The following is a 25202-nucleotide window of genomic DNA, read 5'->3' as shown; positions in this document are numbered from 1 at the left end:
AATGAAGGATATTCTAAATTTGGTCAATGTATCTATATTCACCCATAGATATATGTATAACAGAATCACATTGCTGTACACCTGAGACTAACACAATATTGTAAATCAACTCTACATCAATTAAGCAAACCAAATTTTAAAAATGGAGAAGTCAGAATTCAAAGACAGAATTCAGACATATTTTAAATGTTACTTTCTTTTTGAACAAGAATGACAGCAACAATGGGCGATGGTGTTCCTACTTGATCCGCCTCCTTGGACCCAGCGTACAAGCAGTCTGGGTTTATTGATACCAAGCTAGAGCAGTTAGGAGAGCAGATCAAAGAGAAATAAATATATCCAAGTACAATTCCATAAGTTTTACAATCCACTTGTCAAGCACAAGGACGGTATATGGAGAGAAAAGGCTTTATGAGTGATGACAGCCTCTGTCTTCTGAGCCGAGACTCTGACCTAAGCTGTAGACAGAGAGGACACCATCAGAGTTTTCCTTGGTCCACTCAGACCACATGCTCTTGGCTTCATCATCCACACTTTCCTTTTTTTTTTGGCAAGACCAAGTCCTTGGATGATGTAGGGACTTCCTGGCACCCCAAAGATTGTACTGGTTTCTTATTAAGGGTCTTGGGCTTTGAGGAGAGTCCATAAGGATCAATTCATTCACTTTACAAATACAAACTTTCAGCATAAGAAGAAAGAATCATTCTTTTAAAAATAAAGAAAGAAACCGAACTAGAAAGTACAAACTTCTGAAGCGTGTGGCTACGCCTCATCTGTTCCTATAACATTAACTACCCGTTTCCATGCTGGTGATTTCAGTCTTGTCTTCCACTTTCTCTTCCCTTCTCATATCCCCTGGAGCATTTCCAATTTTCTGCCCCCAAATTCTGCACATGCAGGGAGAGAGTGATAGCCTGGGGCCTGAAAAAGCCCTGCTGTAATCGCTAAGCCAGACTTCCCTGGTAGCTCAGCTGGTAAAGAATCTGCCTGCAATTCAGGAGACCCCGGTTTGATTCCTGGGTTGGGAAGATCCCCTGGAGAAGGGGATGGCTACCCACTGAAGTATTAATGGGCTTTCCTGATGGCTCAGATGTTAAAGAATCTGCTCATAATGCAAGAGACCTGGGTTCAATCCCTGGTTGGGAAGATCCCCTGGAGTAGGGCATGGCAACCCACTCTAGTATTCTTGCCTGGAAAATGCCTATGGACAGAGGATCCTGGGGGGCTACAGTCCATAGCCTTGCAAAGAGTCAGACATGACTGAACAACTAAGCACAGCACAGCACGACCCCTAAGCCAGGACTCAGTAAGAACTTAGTAAGTTGGTGAGTAAATGAATGGATGCAGGAAAGTTTTGTTTTTGTTTTTTGAGAAATCAGCAAGGTGATCCGTGCATAAGCAATTTTATTTGATTAGTGAAATGTAGATTGGGTTTCTATAGTTTGACACACAGAGTAGGGGTACACTTGCTCCCGGGGGCGGGGGTGGTTCTAAAGGGGTAATCCAGAGCTGTTTGCTATAAAACAGTAACTAGAGAGGGAATAATGAGTTTCAGGCCATGAAAACTCTCTTCTGTGAATAGCTCTCAGTAAAAGAAAAGGTGGTGTTCTGGGGAGCAAGGACGCGAATGGCACTGAGGTCCCTTTCAGATTATTCCAGACAGAATAGTCCCATTCTGCAGGTCTGCCCACTGTCCAGCGAGAGGAGAACAAGGACAGACCCCTGCGGTTGCTGGGTTTGCGCTGCCGGTGAGAGGGCGGTCCCTCAGCCGCTTGGGTGGAGCCGTGTCTCCAGCGTCTTGTCCCTGACACTCTTCAGGAAGCTCACGACGGCCGTTCCCCCGGTGCCCCTCTCCTCTAGGGCCTGAGGGGGCCTTGGGAGGTGGCTCGTCCTCTGGGCCTTTGCTCTGGATGCAGCTGTGATGAGGTACTTGGTCACCAGGGCCAGGTGGTAGGTGCGCAGGGCTGCCAGGCTCTCCACACACTGGTTATAGGCCGTCAGAAGCCGGCCGTTCCCAGAGGACATGACGTGGGTCCTCAGGGAAGGAGCCACGCAAATTTCTTCTAGGAAGGCCCTGTGGGAAGGAGGCATGTAATCCCTCATCCTGTGCAGAAAATCAGCTGAAAGAAAGATCGCAGGACAAGGCTGTAACTCCCTGTGGAAAGATAAGCAAACCAGTCTACTTGTCAAGACATCATGCCGCCCTGATCCTCATTACTCATCCTAACGTATCCAGGCAACTTGGCTGGCTCTTGTGCTTACAGACATCACATCCTCCAAAGCCTTTTCTCTTTTTTAATTATTTATTTATTTATTTTTAATATTTTTGCTCCCTCACTTAGCATGTGGGAACTTAGTTCCCTGGCCAGAGACTGAAGCTCCACCCACGTATTGGAAGCACAGGGTCTTAATTACCAGGGAATTCCCAAAGCCTCCAAATGTTGATTGGAAATGAGGAAGGGAAAAGAAGCAAGCCCCATTTCAGATAACTAACCTGGAACCAGCTCTACCAGCCAATGTATAAATAGTTATCATCTCTGAAATGTGGGCTGAAATATCTCCCTCGTCACACAAGGTGGATCCACAAAGGTAAGGCATGGACCCTTAAATGGAGGAGCTAAATATTCTGCTGAATTTTGTCTCTCAAGTGCTTCATTTTAGAGGGAGTGCTAAGGAAGAGGAAAGTGATATAAGTTTCTGAGGGCAAGAAGATAAAGAATGAATAATTGTTTTAGTAATAGCCTCAAAGTCAAATTGTTTAAAAATCGGGTCAATAGATAAGTATGGGAAATATAGATAGAAGAGAGATCATCTATAGGAAATTCATTATGGGATTAATATTAATCATGGTACATCATTAACATCATCAAATCAGAAGCCCATGGAATATTATTAAGTTATGAAAAAGAAGAGTATTAGATCATTTGCAGAGATGTGGATGGGCTCTGAGTCTGTCACACAGAGTGAAATAAGTCAGAATGACAAAAAAATATCATATATTAACACATACATATGGAATCTAGAAAAATGGTACAGATGAGCCTGTTTTCAGGGCAAGAGTAGAGACACCGACATGTGGACAAGTTGGGAGAGAAGGACTGACGCATGTAGATTACTGTGTACAGAATAGATAGCTAGTGGGAACCTGCTGTAGAGCACAGGGAGCTCAGCTCGGTGCTCTGTGATGACCTAGAAGTGGGATGGGGCAGCGAATGGGAGGGAAGTCCAAGAGGAAGTGGATATATGTGTGTATGTGGCAGATTCACTTCATTGTACAGCAGAAACTAACACAGTATTGTAAAGCATTATACTTCCCCCACCCGCCCCCCCAGAAAAAAAATAAAAAAGCCCATGAAAATTGATCATAGTTCTAGAGAACTGCCTTTTGTGGGTGAGACTAGATTCTTCCCTGGTGGCTCAGACGGTAAACCGTCTGCCTACAGTGCCTACCATGTGGGAGACCCGGGTTCAATCCCTGGGTGGGAAGATTTCCTGGAGAAGGAAATGGCAACCCACTCCAGTATTCTTGCCTGGAAAATCCCACGGATAGTGGAACCTGGTAGGCTACAGTCCATGGGGTCACAAAGAGTCGGACACGACTGAGCGACTTCACTTTCTTTCTTTCTAGATTCTATGACCAAATTCTAGTCGGTTTTTTTCTTTTTCTTTTTTTTTATTCCAGCTTAGAAACTTTGCACTAGGAAATGTCTTTTTGCAGCTGTTGAGCATTTGGCTTGATGATGGCAGGTAAGGAAAGGCACCCTTTCAAGCTTGCAAGATGGCAGAACCCTGTTCGGGTCTAGAGGGGTGTGGGTTGAGGCTGCACTATTTTTATGGGGACAGGCTTCAGTGGAGGAACCCACATCTATCAGCAGCTACATCCTGACCTGTCAACACAGGGTCTGGGCCTCAGTCTCCAGACCACTCCCCCACTCTAGAAAAAGCAATCTACTGCCTGCTGCTGCTGCTGCTGCTAAGTCGCTTCACTCGTGTCCGACTCTGTGTGACCCCATAGACGGCAGCCCTCCAGGCTCCCCCATCCCTGGGATTCTCCAGGCAAGAACACTGGAGTGGGTTGCCACTTCCTTCTCCAATGCATGAAAGTGAAAAGTGAAAGTGAATTCACTCAATCGTGTCCGACTCTTCATGACCCCATGGCCTGCAGCCTACCAGGCTCCTCTGCCCATGGGATTTTCCAGGCAAGAGTACTGCAGTGAGGTGCCATTGCCTTCTCCAAATCTAAGGATCCAAATAAAGTTACAGGGGACTGCTGGAAATTCAGCAGTGTTTTAAAGTTTGGAAGTAAAACCCAACATTCAGTTGAGCTCTGATACGAATTGGCTGGATACAATCACAGATGGCAGGCACACAGTCTCCTGGTTAATCGGGAGGAGTGCAGACTTTCTGACTTATAGTTGGACTTACCAACTGGTGAAAACAGCTCTGCTCTTCCTCTCTGATAAGGAAAAAAACAAGAAAAAAGAAAAATGACTGATTTACCACTCTCCTTGCTGTGACGGACGCCCAAGAACTCATCAAAGGCATGCAGTATTGTGCTCTGAGCAGCGCTTCCTCCAGAGTAACTCAGGGGCTCTTTGGAGACACCTTCGTATACCAAGCCCGCAGGCAGTGCTGGGTTATCCTTCCATCTAGGTAAGAACAAAAGTCAGATGGAAGTGCATACTAGGATTTAAGAGTGTCGTTTCTGATCAGGATACAGATCAAGCAAGAAAGGGAACACCCTTTCCTATCTTCTTTTCTCTCCTCTTCTTTCACCCTGATTCCACGTCTTCATCTTTTTTGTCTGAGTCTCCCTTTTTCTGAGTCCCCCAACCATTTTACTCATTTCATTTACTCATTTACTCATTTTACTCATTTCTGATATTTTAGGGGGTCTTGAACATTCTTGGCGTGTATGTGAGTAACTCCACAATGAGACAGAATCAGCAACCCCAAGAATATGCTGTGTGTGTGTGTGTGTGTGTGTGTGTGTGTTAGTCACTCAGTCATGTCCAACTCTGTGACCCCATGGCCTGTAGCCTGCCGGGCTCCTTTTTCCACGGAATTCTCCAGGCGAGAATATAGTTTACATATCAAATTCCCCTACATTTTCTCACTTATTCTTCCTGGAGTAGATCCAGGCATTTTAAAACCCATTTAATACAGAAGCAGTCTCAAGGCGCTGTCTCCAGGACCACCATTCTTAGTGCAGCAACTAGAACTTGACCCCTAAATTTGTAATTCTCTAGTTTTACTTCCCAAGACCCCACCCACCCACGTGTTAATTTGTTTTGCTGAGAACAAAATATTCTTCTCTTATTGCTGGGAACCCTGTTGTTAAGGCTTTAAATAGCAGATGGCAGACTTACGTTGATGTCTGCCGTCCTTCCTGTAATTCTAAAAATCATTTTGCTCAAGAGAAGGGAAACACACACATCACGCACATACAGAAGCCTCAGACAGACTGCTCAGCTGGCATCCATGACCTTTTTCAAATACCTCCCTGAATAGGAAACACGCTTATTTTCTTTGGGGGCTGTTTTGCATCAGCTGTTCTGCAGTTTTGCTGGATGAATATCATAGTGGCCTTTGCATTTGGAGAAATATCACCACACAAGGAGATGACACACAGAAGAGCCGGGAGTGAATGGGAGGAGCCCAGGGAGGGTCTGAGTCTAAGATCAAAACCTGCTGTGGCTCTTAGGAGAAAGGACTCTGTCTTAGGCAGATGTGGAATTGAGTCTCAGCTTTGATACTTAGTAACTCTGAGCCTTGGCTGAGTTAATTCACTTCCCAAGCCTCAGTTTCTTATTTGGAATAATATTAGTATCAATCTTATTGGGTTGTTGGGAGAACTAATTAAAATAATAGCTGCCCAGTGTCTGAAAAATATTGTGTTCAATAAATGTCAGCCATTTTATCATACTATTCACACTGAATTGTAACCTCAGCTCCCTCCTTTCATTTTTTGGTAACTTTATACAAGCCTTCTTAGTCTCAGTTCTCCTGACCTGTGCATATGAGCTCAGTCACTCAGTGTCAGACTCTGCAACCCCATGGACTGTAGCCTACTCAACTCCTCAGTCTATGGGATTTTCCAGACAAGAATACTGGAGTGGGTTCCCATTTCCTCCTCCAGGGGATCTTCCTGACCCAGGGATGGAACCCACATCTCCTTCGTCTCCTGCCTTGGCAGGTGGGTTCTTTACCACTAAGCCACCTGTGAAGTCCCTCCTGACTTGTACCTAGTACCTAGAGCGGCTGAAAGCATCAAGTGCATTCCAGAAAGTTCTGATGACTCATCAGAGTTTGGGACATTGGTCCAATAAAACTTCTAAACAACATTTTATGGGGCAGAAATGTTGAAGCCCGGACTGCTATTGTGTGATAAGTGGACCAAACATTGGCAGTATTGGTTTGGATTGTTCTCTGTAATCCTGTTGATGGTCTCATTTGGTCTCTGGGCTCGTTCCCTAGCCCCTTCCCTTCATGACCGCTCCTAAGTGCTGGACACGCTCAGGACTTAGTCCATGCACCTCTCACTACTCTCATTCCCACATCATCTCATCTCACCTCGTGGATTTCAAAGCCAGCTATACTAGACTATTGACAAATGTGCATGTGGACCTCAGCCTCTTCCTTATATTCCAGATACATGTGTTCAGCTGCCTACTAGACATCTCCATAGGAAGGGCTTCACCCCTAAGTGACCTCTCCACTCCCCCTTCCTTTTGCCAGGTCGGCTCCTCCCATGTCTTTACCATCAGAGAAAAGCGAATGGCGGCTCCATCCTTTCCACAGGTCCAGCCATAAACCTAGAGTCCTCTCTGATGGACCTCTTTCTCTTCCATTCTATGTGCGATCCAAGAGCAGATCCTGTCAACCTTCCCTTCAATCCATATCTATTCAGAACTGACCGTTTCTCAGTGTCTCTACTGCCCCCATCCAAGCCCAGGCCACCACCCTATCTTGTGGTCAGAGCTTCTTAAGTGCTTTCCTGGGCCCCATCTATTCCCCCACTCAGAAGATAAGAGTGACAACCTGAAACTTGAGACAGCTCATGTCACTTTTCTCAGAACTTGCCCACGCTGTTCATCACACTCAGAAAGGAAACCAAGGAACCTCTACATGGTCTGGACCCCCATCCTTGTATTCCTCATTCTCCCTGCCTTTCCTCCTTGAGAGCACTTCTGGGCTCAGGGCAGCTCTTCCTTCAAAAGTCCTCCCACGCCTGGGTCACTGTGACGTTGCTCCTTTTGCACGGAGCAGGTACCTGAGTAGCTTACTCCTCACTTCTTTCCTGCATCTTCTAAAACATCCTTTAGGAACATGGCATTCACAGACCACAATAAATAAATAAGAACTTTGGCCACCACTCCTAACACTCTGTAATGCTCTTATTCTACTTCTATAGCTTTTATTGCTGTAACACATAGAGTATGATACTTGCCTTCCTTATATTTATTCATTCATTCATTCATTCATATTAATAAAATAAACATGTTTATTTTATTCATCAAATATAAATTTATTTATAATTATAATAAATTATAATTATTTATTTATTCATTAATTATTCACATATTAATAAACATGTGCTATGATTAACATGTAAGCTCCATAGGAATGAACTGGTTGTTTGTTCTACTGCTTCATTCCCAGCACCTATTAATAGAACCATGCCTGGCATTGACATAGCCCTCACTAAGTATTTGATCAATGAAAGGATGAAAAAATAGCATTATAATTCAGTCGTGTTTGATTCTTTGTGATCCCATGGACTATACAGCCCAGCCCACCAGACTCCTCTGTCCATGGAATTCTCTAGGCAAGAATACTGGAGTGGGTTGCCATTTCCTTCTCCAGGGCATCTTCCCGACACAGGGATCAAACCTGGGTCTCCTGCGTTGCAGGCAGATTCTTTATCGTATGAACCATCAGAGAAGCCCCAGAATATGTAAATCCAAGTGTACTTCTTGAAAGGACCTGGCCAGCTTAACAGAAGATAATAGATAAAAGAAAAACAGCGTGAAAGTTAAAAATAAATAAAAAGAAGGCCTCTATTTTCAAAACCCATATTCCCCATCTATGATGAGATTAATCTGAGGAAGAAAAACTGGGTTCCTCTCAATAGCCCAAGAATTGCTCCCATGCATTCTTAGGCCCAAATTGTTCTTGGTGAAGAAAAGGAATTATTTTCAAGTCTCTATAGGCAAGTTTATTTTTAGCCCTTTTTGTAGCATATTTCTAGTAAACCTCAGAGAAGGGGATGTTTAAACAGAAAAAAAGAAAGAAATGCAATGACATTTTTTTTCCCAAAGGCACTGATAACTTCCCTGAGAAATTTAACATGAATGAGAAATAAAGGAAACTGTTTCATTTACAGATGGACTCTCTCAAAACTTTTAAGTAAATTTTTTTTTAAGTCAACAGAAATAATAAATCAAGCATAGGACAAATCAAGAACACAGGGACAGATTTAGATTTTTCAAGACAAGTCTACTAGGAACGTTCAACAATCCAGATGTTCTTGGCCACCAGCATGTTTAGGAATGGCTCCTGGCCACTTGGTTTATTTAACTATGTGGGGAATAATTTTGAGGCTCAGAAACAGAAAGCAGGCATTTATGTAGATCAGAGACAAAGGGCATCACTGACCCAGAAACTTATTTTAATGAAAATGAACTTACCCTCTGGTGTCCATTTAATCACGACATAGGAAGTCCCCTACATAGGAACCCTGCAGTTACAAACTTTCAAAGACGCTGCAGCTTTCCCTCTGCTTCCTATTTGCTGATGACCCTTCAGCTCTACCATCCCCTCCTTCCTCCCTCTCCCCCAGTCAGTAACTCTTCTTACCTGTTCACTGGATGCCAGCCCCTGGATGCCAGCTGCTGTGCTGTACTACTGTACTTTTCAAGGTACTGTACTGAAAGATTGAATTTTTTAAAATTTTGTGTGTGTGTTTGTTATGTATTATCTGTGTGAAAAGTATTATAAACCTATTCAGTATGGTACCATATACTGGATGGTGTTAATTGTGTATCTAGAGAAGGCAATGGCACCCCACTCCAGTACTCTTGCCTGGAACATCCCATGGATGGAGGAGCCTGGTAGGCTGCAGTCCATGGGGTCACACAGAGTTGGACACGACTGAAGTGACTTAGCAGAAGCAGGCAAACTTTATTGGATTTAGGACTGGATTCTCAGAATGGACTCGTTCATATGTAGGGGACTTACTGGAGATGGAATTCTAAAAACATTGCCCCAAGATTCCCATTCTAACTCCAAGAACTGTTAATGTTGTAAGACAGCATGCCTGTGGATATGATATATGGCAAGCAAAAGGAACCCTGAAGGTGTAATTAAGGCCACTAACTAGTGACTTTAATATAGGCAGTTATCCTGGATTACCTAGAGGAGATTAATCACACAAGACCTTAAAAGCAGGGCGTTTTCTCTGGCTGGTGGCAGAAGGGGACCTCTGAGAGGTCTGAATTATGAGACGAGTCAGGAGTGCAATTGCTAAATAGCAGGGGCCTTTTGCTACTTCCCAGGAGCTGCAGTGGTAAAGAATCTACCTGTCGATACAGGAGATATATGAGATGAGGGTTCAATCCCTGGGTCAGGAAGATCCCCTGAAGAAGGAAATGGCAATCTACTCCAGTATTCTTGCCTGGAAAATTCAGTGGACAGAAGAGCCCAGCAGGCTACAGTCCATAGGGTTGCAAAGAGTCGGACACAATTGAGTGACTGAGCAAGCACAGAAACACACGTGTGTGACAAGGGACTCCTCTGGAGGCTTCTAGAAGCTGAGAGCAGACTCTGCCAGGAAAGAAAGAGACCTCAGTTCCCAAACCACAATAAGCTGATTCTGCTGAACACTTGAATGAGTTTGGAAGTGAATCTTCCTCAGATTCTCAGGATCAGGGCTCAAGCCCAGCAGACCCTCTGACTTCAGCCTTTTGAGGTCCCAAGCAGAGAAGCAAGCTGAGCCTACCTGGCCTTGTGACCCATAGGAAGGTGCCTTGCTAAACTGTGTTAATTTGTTAGGGAATGGTGGAGACCAACACATAATCAAAGGGAAACGTGAAGCACAAAGAGATTTTCCAGAATTAGGTCTTCCTAAATCCCAGGCTATTTCACACATTTTTTTTTTAATGGTCCTTTCTTCTCCCTTCTAATCCTACCAAAGCTTCTCTACATGTTTTGCTTAATATTTATTGCTGGAATCTATTCTACAATCAGATCTTTGTCTTAACCTTCGTGTGTGTGTGCTCAGTAGCTCAGTCATGTCCAACTCTTTGCAACTTCATAGAATTAACCTTTGGAGAAGGCAATGGCACCCCACTCCAGTACTCTTGCCTGGAAAATCCCATGGACAGAGAAGCCTGGTAGGGCGAAGTCCATGGGGTCCCTAAGAGTCGGACACGACTGAGCGACTTCACTTTCACTTTTCACTTTCATGCATTGGAGAAAGAAATGGCAACCCACTCCAGTGTTCTTGCCTGGAGAATCCCAGGGATGGAGGAGCCTGGTGGGCTGCTGTCTATGGGGTTGCACAGAGTCAGAAACTACTGAAGCAACTTAGCAGCAGAATTAACCTACCAGGCTACTCTGCTTATAGTATTTTCCAGGCCAGAATACTGGAGTGGGTTGCCATTTCCTCCTCCGGGGGATCTTCCCGATCCAGAGGTCAAACCTGAGTCTCTTCCTACATTGGCAGGTGTCTTCTTAACCACAAGTGCCACCTGGGAAGCCTCCCTGGTGATGCTACATGCTAAAGATGGAGAGCAAGAAAAGTCTTCAGCTGTTAACCAAAAGATTGGTGGTTCGAGTCCACCCAGGGATGACTGTCCCTGTGACCTCTTTAAGGACATAGTTTAAGGGTCTGCAGTGGCTCAGATGGTAAAGAATCTGCCTGCAATATGGGACACCTGGGTTTGATCCCTGGGTTGGGATGATCCCCTGGAGAAGGAAATGGCAACCCACTCAAGTATCCTGGCCTGGAGAATTCCATGGACAGAGGAGCCTGGGTACAGTCTGTGGGGTTGCAAAGAGTGGGACACAACTGAGTGACTGAGCAGACATAAAACCATGCTGTGTGACAAGGGACTCTGGAGGCTTCTAGAAGCTGAGAGCAGACTCTGCCAGGAGAGAAAGAGACCTCAGTTCCCAAACCACAATGAGCTGATTCTGCTGAACACCTGAATGAGTTTGGAAGTGAATCTTCCCCAGATTCTCAGGAAACTGAGCCACTAACACTTTCACTTTCCCAGGATGGATAATCCCTTTGTGGGGGTTTCAGGAGTAAAGGGCACACAGAGAAAGTCTAAATTCTGAGATACACTCTCAATTCCATTCCTTTGCTCTTCCCCTGTCCTTCTCTTTTCCCCATAATCCAGGTACCTGTTACTCTCAAATTATTCTCTAGAAAACTTGCTTCCACTCTCTGTCCCTACAGTGAGGGGTCCACACCCAGGCTGGCCTTCCCCGAAACTGTCTCACAGCACACACTCACGCAATCTAGAGAAAATGCTTAATACACATGGTGACTCCATTCACTAAAGCTATTGATGAATCAGTACATCTATTGATGTTGGTATTAGGTATGACTCTTGCTACCCCCAGACACAGCTTAACATTCTTCCAACAGTGCTTCAGGCACCTTCTAGTTACCAAGATGGTCTCCAGGTGATGACTATCTTACATTTACCTCTTTCATCCACTGCTCCCACCTTTCACTCTTCACCCTTAAAATCTTCCTTTCTCTCAGTTGATGTGAATAGGAAGCCATCTCATTAAAATATGTCAAATTATGGCTAATATATTATAAATAAGAAATGTATCTAATTGTGAAGAATACCAAGAATATGAAAAACTGTCGTGGGGTAGCTATTTCAGGAATATTAGAAGGAAGCTTTTCAGCTGAGGCCTTTGCCTTCACCAGCCTGGATAATGGGGAGCGGGGGAGGGAAAAGGGTTATAAATAGTAGAGCTTTGGGGTGGCACGCTGAGCTTTTTCTCCCTCCTCCCTCCAGGTGGTTTTCTAAGAAAGGTGAATACAAATTGAATCTAAAGGGATGGCCTCAGGACAATTACTCTAAATAGTCACCCTTCAGGGTCATTTGCCACGCAGATGTCACCCCATTCCCCATTGCTTTTATCCAAGAGTGAATCCCCGGGTGATTCCTTTGTTATGGAGAGTTATTTGGTGTCTTTCTTTCTCTGGGAAGTTTCTGCCTGTTTCTCCCCTCATAAGCCTGGGAAAGGCTACAGACGTCTCAAGCCAGAGAAGAGCTGAAATGTACTTACCCAGAGAGGAAGATCCGGATGACTGCATAAAATATGTCTGGATCTACGTAATCTAGAGGAGCAATCAAAATGTGAACTTTACTACAGGCAACGAAAGCAAAATAGGTTCCATGTGCTCGGGCTCCGAAGCCCTCCCGGGCGCCTCCCCTATCTAATCTGCAGAGAAATCTGGAAGGAGCCCCGCAGCAGGAGCGGGAGGAATGTCCCCTTCTGTCGCCCCCTCGCTGGTGCTTCCAGGAGTGTTAAACAGCTGCACAACTGGCCTTTTCCATCTGGGGTTCTTCCCTGTTCTGAACAACAACCAAAAAGGGAGATCAAGCCCATCTTTAAAACATTTAGTGTCATCTTTTTAAAGAGACATGATATTTGAGAGAACGTGGGAAGCGGAAAGGAGAAAAGCAGAGAGGATCTGCTCTCTGACCCCTCGGTGTCCAGGCAGAGCGTGGAGAGCTTCCCCCCAGGCTCTGCCGCACCTGGCCGGACACGGGCTCGCCGGCCTATATTCACTAGTCTGTGCAGTTTGCTCTGAACTGAAGTCAGGGAGTGGTGCTCACTGATTTCATTAGTTCATTAACTGGTATGCAAGGAAGCATGTCCTCACATTTGTACTGAGCTCCTTCGGGTTTCTTTTTTATCCATTTTATTTTTATGTGGACCATTTTTAAAGTCTGTGCGGATTGGTTGCAATATTGCTTCTGGTTTATGCTTTGGGTTTTTCTTGGCCGAGAGAGACATGTGAGATCTTAGCTCCCCAACCAGGGCACCCACACCCGCGGCACTGGGAGGTGAAGTCTTAACCACTAGACCGCCAGGGAAGTCCCTTTTGTCCATCCTCTTTTGACCTTGATTCTCTCTTCTTCATGCTTGTGACCCTCTGGGATCTGACACGTTTCTTTCTGTGTTTCTGTTATCCAGATTCCTGTCTATGTTTCTTTGTTTCTGAGCAAAAAAAAAAAAAAACGGAAACTTTTTTTTTTGGTGAGACCCAAATAATGACATCAGTTTGGGTCATCTGTATATCAGTGACATCTGTATATCATCAATTTACCTTTTCCACGGTCATACCTGGTTTCTGGTCCTCTATCTCTGTTTTCTCTGAAGCCCCTGGGGCCCAGGTAACTCATGTCTTGGATCAGCCTCAGGGCTCCCCAGGGCTTCTGAGGGCTGCCACAGCCTCCCTGCTCATCTGCAACAAGGTGCCATGTGCTGGACTTTTCTTTGGGCCCTATTTCTGGGTCTTCTCCATTCGGTGCTCTGTTCCCACAGATACGCTAAGTACTATGCAAAACTTTTTGCTTAAGCAATAATGACTGGAGGTAGTTTAATGTGTTACCCATCTCGTCATATTTAAGGAGGGAAAGTCAAATGAGTATTTCAACAACATGAGATAATTTGTTTTTCTATTTCTCACTATGCCCCACAGCTTGTAAAATCTTAGTTCCCAGACCAGGGATTGAACCTACATCCTCTGCAGTGAAAGCACAGAATCCTAGCCACTGGACCATTAGGCAATTCCCAAATGTGAGATAATTTTAATATAAAAATTTTCAAGATATAAATAATCCATTCATGATTAAAACAAACACAAAAATTAGCTAATTTGGAATAGGCAGGAAAATCCTCCTTAAACTGATAAAAGGAATCCAGAGAAAGCCTTCAGGACATATTATACTTAATAGTGAGATATTAAAAATGTCTTTTAAAATGTGAGACAAAACCAAGTATCGGCACTTCCATTCAACACTATGTTAGGCACCACCTCGCCTGAAGAATAAGAACAAAAATTAAAAGAAAGAAATGTTATAAGGATGGTAAATGAAAAAACAAAACAATGTTATTCTCAAATAATATGATGTCTATGTAGAAAACCTAGTCAACAAATCATTATTAGAATTAATGAGTAGTTATCAAAGTGCTAGATTCAAGCTTCATATTAAATATCAATTTCATCCTAAACTAGGAACAAAGAGAGATCCAAAGATACTATCAGTTTAGTTCAGTTCAGTTGCTCAGTCGTGTCCGACTCTTTGCGACCCCATGGACTGCAGCACGCTAGGCCTCTCTGTCCATCACCAACACCTGGAGTCCACCCAAGCCCATGTCCATTGAGTCGGTGATGCCATCCAACCATCTCATCCTCTGTCATCCCCTTCTCCTCCTGCCCTCAATCTTTCCCAACATCAGGGTCTTTTCAAATGACTCAACTCTTTGCATCAGGTGGCCAAAGTATTGGAGTTTCAGCTTCAACATCAGTCCTTCCAAAGAACACTCAGGCTGATCTCCTTTATGATGGACTGGCTGGATCTCCTTGCAGTCCAAGGGACTCTCAAGAGTCTTCTCCAACACCACACTTCAAAAGCATCAATTCTTCAGTGCTCAGCTTTCTTTATAGTCCAACTCTCACATCCATACATGACCACTGGAAAAACCAAAGCATTGACTAAATGGACCTTTGTTGACAAAGTAATGTCTCTGCTTTTTAATATGCTGCCTAGGTTGGTCATCACTTTCCTTCCAAGGATTAAGTGTCTTTTAATTTCATGGCTGCAATCCCCATCTGCAGTGATTTTGGAGCCCCCCAAAATAAAGTCAGCCACTGTTTCCCCATCTATTTTCCATGAAGTGATGGGACCAGATGCCATGATCTTAGTTTTCTGAATGTTGAGCTTTAAGCCACCTTTTTAACTCTCCTCTTTCACTTTCATCAAGAGGCTTTTTAGTTCCTCTTCACTTTCTGCCATAAAGGTGGTATCATCTGCATATCTGAGGTTATTGATATTTCTCCCAGCAATCTTGATTCCAGCTTGTGCTTCTTCCAGCCCAGCGTTTTTCATGATGCACTCTGCATATAAATTAAATAAGCAGGGTGACAATATACAGCCTTGACATACTCCTTTTCCTATTTGGGACCAGTCTGTTGTTCCATGTCCAGTTCTAACTGTTGCCTCCTGACCTGCATATAGGTTTCTCAAGAGGCAGGTCAGGTGGTCTGGTATTCCCATCTCTTTCAGAATTTTCCACAGTTTACTGTGATCCACCCAGTCCAAGGCTTTGGCATAGTCAAGAAGGCAGAAATAGATGTTTTTCTGGAACTATCTTCCTTTTTCAATGATCCAGCAGATGTTGGCAATTTGATCTCTGGTTCCTCTGCCTTTTCTAAAACCAGCTTGAATATCTGGAAGTTCACAGTTCACATATTGCTGAAGCCTGGCTTGGAGAAGTTTGAGCATTTACTTTACTAGCGTGTGAAATGAGTGCAATTGTGTGGTAGTTTGGCATTCTTTGGCATTGCCTTTCTTTGGGATTGGAATGAAAACTGACCTTTTCCAGTCCTGTGGCCACTGCTGAGTTTTCCAAATTTGCTGGCATATTGAGTGTAGCACTTTCACAACATCATCTTTTAGGATTTGAAATAGTTCAACTGGAATGCCATCACCTCCACTAGCTTTGTTCATAGTGATACTTCCTAAGGCCCACTTGACTTCACATTCCAGGATGTCTGGTTCTAGGTGAGTTGAGTGATCACACCATCATGATTATCTTGGTTGTGAAGATTTTTTTGTACAGTTCTTCTGTGTATTCTTGCCACCTCTTCTTAATATCTTCTGCTTCTGTTATGTCCATACCATTTCCATCCTTTATTGAGCCCATCTTTGCATGAAATATTCCCTTGGTATCTCTCATTTTCTTGAAGAGATCTCTAGTCTTTCCCATTCTATTGTTTTCCTTTATTTCTTTGCATTGATCATTGAGGAAGGCTTTCTTATCTCTTCTTGCTATTCTTTGGAACTCTGCATTCAGATGCTTATATCTTTCCTTTTCTCCTTTGCTTTTTGCTTTTCTTCTTTTCACAGCTATTTGTACGGCCTCCTCAGACAGCCATTTTGCTTTTTTGCATTTCTTTTTCTTGAGGATGGTCTTGATCCCTGTCTCCCGTACAAGTCACGAACCTCTGTCCATAGATCATCAGGTACTCTGTCTATCAGATCTAGTCCCTTAAATCTATTTCTCACTTGCACTGTATGGTCATAAGGGATTTGATTTAGGTCACGCCTGAATGGTCTAGTGGTTTTCTCCACTTTCTTCAATTTAAGTCTGAATTTGGCAATAAGGAGTTCATGATCTGAGCCACAGTCAGCTCCTGGTCTTGTTTTTGCTGACTGTATAGAGACTCTCCATCTTTGGCTGCAAAGAATACAATCAATCTGATTTTGGAGTTGGCCATCTGGTGATGTCCATGTTCTTTGCTATGCCCAGTGGGTTCTCTTGGCAAAACTCTATTAGCCTTTGTCCTGCTTCATTCTCTACTCCAAAGCCAAAATTTCCTGTTACTCCAGGTGTTTCTTGACTTCCTACTTTTGCATTCTAGTCTCCTTTAATGAAAAGGACATCTTTTTTGGGTGTTAGTTCTAAAAGGTCTTGTAGGTCTTCATAGAACCATTTAACTTCAGCATCTTCAGCATTACTGGTCAGGGCATAGACTTGGATTACTGGATTTGCCTTGAAATGAATGGTTGGCCTTGAAAATGAATAGAGATTATTCTGTCATTTTTGAGATGCATCCAAGTGCTTCATTTCAGATTCTTTTGTTGACTATCATGGCCACTCCATTTCTTCTAAGGGATTCCTGCCCACAGTAGTAGATATAATGGATGATATTATATCAAATTCAAAGATAATATTCATTAGCAGCAAAAACATAGAGTAATTATGAATAAGGTAGAAGATATCTAAATCTCTTATATCTTGAAAGAATTAAAAGAAGTTTAAGAAATGTCTTTGTTGATGGGAAATAAAATCTGTATCAACATCTAGAAGAAGAAATGTATCTAAAGAAGAGTTCTCTGAGTAAATTTTAGGCCCTGTGACAATAGAGGAATACCCAGCAATATAAAGATATGAATGGGGAGCACATTAATGCAGGGTCCCCAACCCCTGGGCCACAGGTGCAAGTCAGTGGCCTCTTAGGAACTGGGCTCCATAGTAGGAGGTAAGTGGCAGATGATCCAGTGAAGCTTCACCTGTATTTATGGCCACTCCTCATTGCTAGCATCTCCCCGGCCTGTGTAAAAATTGTCTTCCATGAACCAGTTCCTGATGCCAAAATTGTTGGGACTGTTGACATCATGTGTTCAGTCTCCACCTCTCCACCTGCCCTGATCAGAAGGACCAGAGAGAATATCAAAATCATGTAATTTTTCTCCAAATTATAGAATATAGGTTTAATGCAATTTGATCAAAGTCCTTAACAGGTTTTTTAAAAATTGGGGTCTGACAAGCTGATTCTACATTTATATGAAAGGCAAAGTGTCAAAGATAAGACAAGCATCCCTGGAGAAGAAAAGCAAAGGTGTGGGGGCTGGGGGTGGGGGAAGGGAGTAGTTCTTTACCTGAAAATGAGAAATATTGTGAAGCTACAATTCTGTTATGACAGGTGGTTTTGGTATGGGGAAAGACAAAGAAACAATGAAACAGAATAGGGAGCCTGGAAAGAGATCCATTCATTTAAGAAAATCTGGTGTACAACGATGCTAATATTGCAGATTAGTGATGAGTCACAGAAGGGAAATTGAAAGTATTTCCTATGTCATACTCTATAGAGATAATCATTAAACGCGTATTAAGGGCTGATGGGTGAAAGATAAACAATTTCAGAAGAAAACATAGAAAAATAGATTTATGACCTCTGATTATTAAATTATATCTTACATAAGACTTCCTAAAAATAGACTGCTGTAAAAGAAAGGGCAAATACTCTGGCTTATTTAAGTTAAGAACTTCTGCTTTCAAAAGGCAGAATAAGACAATCCAAAACATTTGAAACATGTAACTAACAAAAATCACCCTCCAGAGTGTACCCAAAAGCTGACTAAAAGCAATGAGTAAAAGATAAAAAGACATTTCCAAAATTAAGGAAAGCCATGCATTTCACAAAACAGGGACATGTGTGGTGAACACACAAAAGCACGGGCCCCTCTACCCCTCCGCCCCAGATACATAGAGAGTTAACTCATTACAAATCAGGGAAATGCAAGAGTGATGCCTTTCTCATGGCTGAATAAGAGTTTTCTTCTCTCTTCCCCACAAAGAATGTTGATTTAGACAGTCACCCATGGATAGGATGGGCTTCCTAGGTGTCTCGGTGGGTAAAGGATCCCACTGCAATGCAGGAGACCCAGGTTTGATCCCTGGGTGAGAAAGATTCCCTGGAGAAGGAAATGGCAACCCACTCCAGTATTCTTGCCTGGAGAATCCCATGGACAGAGAAGCCTGGTGGGCTACAGTCCACAGGGTCAGTCAAAAAAGTCAGACACGACAGAAGCAACTGAGCACACACAGTACCGTGGACAAGACAGCCTTTGCACAAGTACAGGAGTCCTTGGAGGTTCTAGAGCACCATAGGAGCAAAAATTCTAGGATTGGATGCATCGAAGAGGATAAGAAGAATATTTCACTTTATCCACATCATCCCTTCCCAAGGGTAGCTCAGCTCAGGACCAAGAGAGATCTTCTTGGCAACACTCCTGAGTGTGAAAAGAGTGGGCCCAGATAGTGAGCAGGTGGAGTGGGACTCTGTGGCGTTGGGAGAAAGTAAACACACTCCACCATCTAGCTAAGGGGCTTCCCAGGTGGTGCTAGGGGTAAAAAATCCACCTGTCAATACAGGAGATGAGGGTTCCATCCCTGGGATGGGAAAATCCCCTGGAGGAGGAAATGGCAACCCACTCCAGCATCCTTGGCTGGAGAATCCCATGGACAGAAGAGCCTGGTGGGCTACAGTCCATGGGACTTCAGAATGTCAGGCACAACTGAGCAACTGAAGGGGCACACACACACACACACACAGAGAATATCAGCTAAAGAAGAATATCAGCTCCAGGCCTGGCTTTGGGAGATTAAAAGAAGGCAGGCACAATGCTAAAGGAATTCTGCCACAAGAGGGAGCAACAAGACTGGAGCAGGTGTATCCATAGCCAATGCAGAAAAGCCTTAGAATCCCTACCAAGGCTGATGGACGGTATTTCTCTCTACACCAGATGGAGACCATCTATTAACACGGGACTGGTGAGGGATGAAAGCCATGTAAATAGTCTTACTTCTGGACCATATGTGCGTACGCTTGCACGAAGAAGGGTAGTTCCTGAAAGCCAGTGACATTATCCTACAGGGAGCACAGAAGATCCAAGGACACAGCTGAGTTAAGCCTCCCCCGTGTCCTTCCCTGTGTCTTCCTAGAAGAGCAGAGATATGACCTGTGGACTGCAGCTTCTGCCTGATGGCCAAGCTCAGGTGTGTTTAGTGAATGGGGGTGATGTCTTTCAAAGCTTCCCTTGTTGTTGTTCTGAAAAACACAAACCATTTTGGTTGAGTATCTTGTTCTTTTGCATTTAAGTGAATGTGAAGAGAAATACAATGTCTGTTCTTGATTAGTTCACGCTCATTTCATGAAAATTTTATCATATTTTTGTTTTGCTTGGAAAACCAAAGGGAACTTGCTATTTCAATGTTTCAGAGGCAGAGGATTTAGGTTTTATACAGAGAAGGGGCCTTTAAAAAAAAACAAAATTCAGCAAATCCTTGCTTTGGGTCAGTCCCAAAACCACAGGCCCAGAATCACTGCAGCATTTTCACATGACGTTATTAATGCTCATGATGATCCCACACAGGTCGGTAAGGGGCTTCCCAGGTGGCACTAGTGGTAAAGAACTCGCTTGCCAATGCAAGAGAAGGAGACCTAAGAGACGTTGGTTCAATCCCTGGGTCAGGAAGATCCCCTGGAGGAGGACATGGTAATTCACTCCAGTATTCTTGCCTGGAGAATCCCATGGACAGAGGAGCCTGGTGGGCTACAGTCCATAGGGTTGCAGAGAGTCAGACACGACTGAAACAACTTAGAAAAGAAAGCACCTGTTACCAACATCTAAAACAAAGCACTGTAGATGCATAACTGAACTATCCATCTGAACTGTATCTTTTTTTGTGTGCAGTTCCCACAGGGATCGAACTCACGTCTCCTGCATCACCAGGTGGAATCTTTATCACTGAACCACCTGCGAAGCCTGATGGTCACATGTAGTTTTAAATTTTCTACTAGAGATACTTTGAAAGGTTAAAAAAAAAAAGAAAAAATTAATACCAATACCATGTTTTAGCTAATATTATCATTTCAAATGTGTCCAACACAAAATTATTAATGAGGTTTCTAAAAATAATTATTTGAGATTCTGTGTACATTCTTATAGACTTAAAATTTATTTTATACTTAGAGTGTATTTTAATTTGGATGCTAAATTTTCAACAATTAGGTGAAAGTCAATCTTTCTAACACTAAAGCTGTGTCTAATAGAAAAGTATTTTATACTGATTCAGTTTTTTTGAATTTCAATTTCAATTAATTAAAATTAAATGCAGCTAAAAATTTAACTCCTCGGTTGCACCAGCCATGTAGCAAGTGTTCAGTGGCTACAGGTTGCCATATTGGACTGTTCTTGGAGAGAAACTGAAGAGTTTTCAGAACTAAAGTGACACAATCTGATTTGCACTCCTAAACATCAATTCAGGCTTCTGTATAGAGTGTGGATTAGACTAGGAAAAAGGCAGTTGAGAGACAAGATGTAGAAGGCTACTGCAGGGGTCCTGGCAAGAGATGATGACAGCCAGGTGCAGAGGAACTGATGGCAGAAACACAAGGGAAGGAAGAGATGCAAACAGTCCTCTTGAAAAAGACTTCCCTTTGTGGTAACAGAATGCTGTTTTACTTGGACCTATCCTTCCACTGAAAACAAACAAACAAACAGGAAAAGCTGGATAAATATGAAAGTAACCAAAAGAAAATTGAACAGCCAAAAAGACAGCAAGGAGCCATTAGGCAAAAATGCAAAGAAAGCAGAAACTCAGGGATGCAGAAAACCGAACTGGAGAGACACTTTTCCCTGAAAGCATTTGTCAATTCAGATTCATCCGGGCTCTGGTTTAGTGGCTATGGTAGGAGCCCTGGTTCCAGCCTTGGTGAGGAATTTTACTCCACACTCTCCTCATCTTATCCAGGGAGCCCCAGATGCTATACCCTCAACTTCTGTATGAGTCAGGCCTTCAATTCACCCCTGCTTGCCATAGGAGAAGGCATCAGAGCTAACTTTGGCACCAAGAAAAACAGGACTTAAAAAAAAGAAAAGAAAAATCTGTTCCTGAGAAGTTGGGATCATTGTTTTTGTACACTTTTAGCCCAGGTTCAACTGTCAGATCAACATATGGGTCTTTACTTGCTCAAGTTGATCTAAGATGATAATCCAGAATTTTAGTGCTCCCAAGAGCCAGAAAGAATCATATACAAATATTTCTCTATTCTAGTCCCAAAAGCCTACCTACAAATGATATTGCAAGAACAGTAAACATTACAAAGTGGAAAAACAAAACAAAACAGGTCAAACATAGAAAAAAAGAGACACAACAACCACTGTGAGAAAAGAGAAACAGAAGTGCCAAATATTAAAACTCTCACACAACAACCACTGTGAGAAAAGAGAAACAGAAGTGCCAAATATTAAAACTCTCACACTTATCTCACCTACCGATTATAAAAAACCACACTTATGCACATTTCAGCTTGAAAACATTTATAGGAAACAGAAAGTTAAATAAAACAGAGTTGAAAAGAATAACAGCTTCTGAAAGTGAAAAACCAAGCAATCTACTCAGGGTGTGTCTTTAATAGTAGGTAAGAAGCAGTTTGAAGAGTAAAGGATTTAATTAGATTGGAAGAAGTAATCCAAAATGCAGCCCAAAGAAAGAGATGGAAAACAGCAGCAAGATTTTAGGAAAATGAAAGGCAAAGAGGAATGGCCTAACATCCGGAATTAAAGTTCCGGTAGGAAGTACATGTAGAGAGTAGACTTGTGGACACAGAGAGGGAGTGAGGGAGTGGGATAATTGAGAAAGTAGCATCAACAGAGATACACTGTTAGGTGTAAGATGGCCGACAGGAAGTTATTGCGTAGCACAGGAAGTCCAGTCTGGTGCTCTGTTACGACCTGAAGAGATGCGATGGGTGGTGGGGGAGGTTACTGAGGGAGGGAGGGGATGTATGCATTAATATAATTGTAGCTGATTTGCATTATTGTAGGGCAGAAACACGGAGAAGGCAATGGCGCCCAACTCCAGTACTCTTGCCTGGAAAATCCCATGGACGGAAGAGCCTGGTGGGCTGCAGTCCATGGGGTCGCTAAGAGTCAGACACGACTGAGTGACTTCATTTTCACTTTTCACTTTCATGCTGCTTTGGAAAAGGAAATGGCAACCCACTCCAGTGTTATTGCCTGGAGAATCCCAAGGATGGGGAGCCTGGTGGGCTGCCGTCTATGGGTCGCACAGGGTCGGACACGACTGAAGCGACTTAGCAGCAGCAGCAGGGCAGAAACAACACAACACTGTAAAAATTCTTTAGATATATTTAAAGAAAGGAAAAGAGTTCCAGTAGGAGGCAGAAAGGGAGTGAGGTAGGCAGTTTGTGAGGGTTTCATGGCTGAGGATTTTCTAGGGTAATGAATCATAACAAGTAAAGAAGCATAATATTGTCAAGGGGTAATAAACTGAACAACACAGAAAACAGGCAGACAAAAGAAGACAAGTAGGGAGAAGGCTTCCCTGGTGGCTCAGTAGAAAAGAATCTGCCTGCCAAGCAGAAGACAGGGGTTCAATCCCTGGGTCAGGAATATCCCGTGAGGAGGAAATGGCAACCCACTCCAGTACTCTTGCCTGGAGAATTCCATGGACAGAGGAGCCTGGCAGGCTGCAGTCTACAGGGTCACAGAAAGAGTTGGACATGACTGAGTGACTAAATGACAGGACAGGGAAGAAGACAGGAGACAGACTTCTCAGAAGCAACAATGGAAACTAGTACTGATCTACTCAACACCTAAGAATATGGTCGCTAGCAAAAATGAAAGATATAAATAAACATAAAAATAATAAAATATAAATAAATAAAAGGAAAAAAAAAGGCATTTTTTAGATGAGTTTCCCAGCAACAGAGACTCTCACTAGAGGAAATCCTACAGGCAAAAAAATAAATGTATACGTAGGAGTGAAGAGCAAGGGTTATAAATAACAGTCCAGTAATTAAGGCTCTGCACTTCCAGTGCAGAGGCCTCGGGTTCAGTCCCTGGTTGGGAAACTGAGATTCCACATACAGTGCAACCAAAAAAAAAACACATGCTTTTAATTAAAAAAAAAAAAAAAAATATATATATATATATAAAAGCAAGTCTAAGTGAGCCTTCACCATATAAAACAGTAATGATCACTGTAGATTTTTAGGTATCTTCGATGTATGATGTGCATGTTTCTGCTTACAGCCCTAAGAAATCTTCTGTGAAGATTTGTAAAACTGTTCAATATCCTGTGTATATATGTGTATGCTTGCCTTCAGACGTGCTGCACTCACAGGATGAAATTAGATTTAAAGGAAGAGATGATGGCTCAGATAATTTGGGTCTATTCAGATTACTGTGTGTCACTAGTCCATGAGCAAAAACAACTTTAGAAATGTGAACTTGGTTCCTTGGTCATATAATTGTATGGTATTTGAAGAGAAGGTTGACAGTGTTCATTCTCTTCCAACTGGATTTAGACTAAGTTCACAAGTTGACGACCTAGAGGACTAGGATAGGTGGCGAGAGGGAGGCTCAAGAGAGAGAGGATATATATACATTGCTGTTTTGGGGGCTTCCCAGGTGGCACTGCTGCTAAGTCGCTTCAGTCGTGTCCGACTCTTAGCGACCCCATGGACTGCAGCCTACCAGGCTCCTCCATCCATGGGATTTTCCAGGCAAGAGTACTGGAGTGGGGTGCCGTTGCCTTCTCCTCACAGGTGGCACTAGTGGTAAAGAACTCGCTTGCCAATGCAAGAGAAGGAGACCTAAGAGACGTTGGTTCAATCCCTGGGTCAGGAAGATCCCCTGGAGGAGGACATGGTAATTCACTCCAGTATTCTTGCCTGGAGAATCCCATGGACAGAGGAGCCTGGTGGGCTACAGTCCATAGGGTTGCAGAGAGTCAGACACGACTGAAACAACTTAGAAAAGAAAGCACCTGTTACCAACATCTAAAACAAAGCACTGTAGATGCATAACTGAACTATCCATCTGAACTGTATCTTTTTTTGTGTGCAGTTCCCACAGGGATCGAACTCACGTCTCCTGCATCACCAGGTGGAATCTTTATCACTGAACCACCTGCGAAGCCTGATGGTCACATGTAGTTTTAAATTTTCTACTAGAGATACTTTGAAAGGTTAAAAAAAAAAAGAAAAAATTAATACCAATACCATGTTTTAGCTAATATTATCATTTCAAATGTGTCCAACACAAAATTATTAATGAGGTTTCTAAAAATAATTATTTGAGATTCTGTGTACATTCTTATAGACTTAAAATTTATTTTATACTTAGAGTGTATTTTAATTTGGATGCTAAATTTTCAACAATTAGGTGAAAGTCAATCTTTCTAACACTAAAGCTGTGTCTAATAGAAAAGTATTTTATACTGATTCAGTTTTTTTGAATTTCAATTTCAATTAATTAAAATTAAATGCAGCTAAAAATTTAACTCCTCGGTTGCACCAGCCATGTAGCAAGTGTTCAGTGGCTACAGGTTGCCATATTGGACTGTTCTTGGAGAGAAACTGAAGAGTTTTCAGAACTAAAGTGACACAATCTGATTTGCACTCCTAAACATCAATTCAGGCTTCTGTATAGAGTGTGGATTAGACTAGGAAAAAGGCAGTTGAGAGACAAGATGTAGAAGGCTACTGCAGGGGTCCTGGCAAGAGATGATGACAGCCAGGTGCAGAGGAACTGATGGCAGAAACACAAGGGAAGGAAGAGATG

At 43.0% G+C, this 25202-nt stretch overlaps 1 protein-coding gene across 3 annotated transcripts in view; it reads right to left on the bottom strand.

Moving 5' to 3' along the window:
• Nucleotides 1–1387: 1387 nt before the first annotated feature.
• The window catches only part of IDO2 (indoleamine 2,3-dioxygenase 2), a 65966-nt gene continuing 42151 nt past the window's right edge, over nucleotides 1388–25202 (bottom strand). For all 3 annotated transcript variants that reach the window (XM_010820353.4, XM_010820354.4, XM_059882372.1), the window contains 3 exons: nucleotides 12316–12367; nucleotides 4501–4649; nucleotides 1388–2120 (listed from right to left, as the gene is read on the bottom strand). In XM_010820353.4, coding sequence (XP_010818655.1) covers nucleotides 1765–2120; nucleotides 4501–4649; nucleotides 12316–12367 — 557 coding nt within the window. In that variant the 3' untranslated portion in view covers nucleotides 1388–1764. The remainder of the gene's footprint in view (nucleotides 2121–4500; nucleotides 4650–12315; nucleotides 12368–25202) is intronic.

Source organism: Bos taurus, chromosome 27, assembly GCF_002263795.3.
Source record: "Bos taurus isolate L1 Dominette 01449 registration number 42190680 breed Hereford chromosome 27, ARS-UCD2.0, whole genome shotgun sequence".
NCBI classification, from domain to species: domain Eukaryota; kingdom Metazoa; phylum Chordata; class Mammalia; order Artiodactyla; family Bovidae; genus Bos; species Bos taurus.
This window is presented reverse-complemented; position numbering and strand designations above follow the sequence as displayed.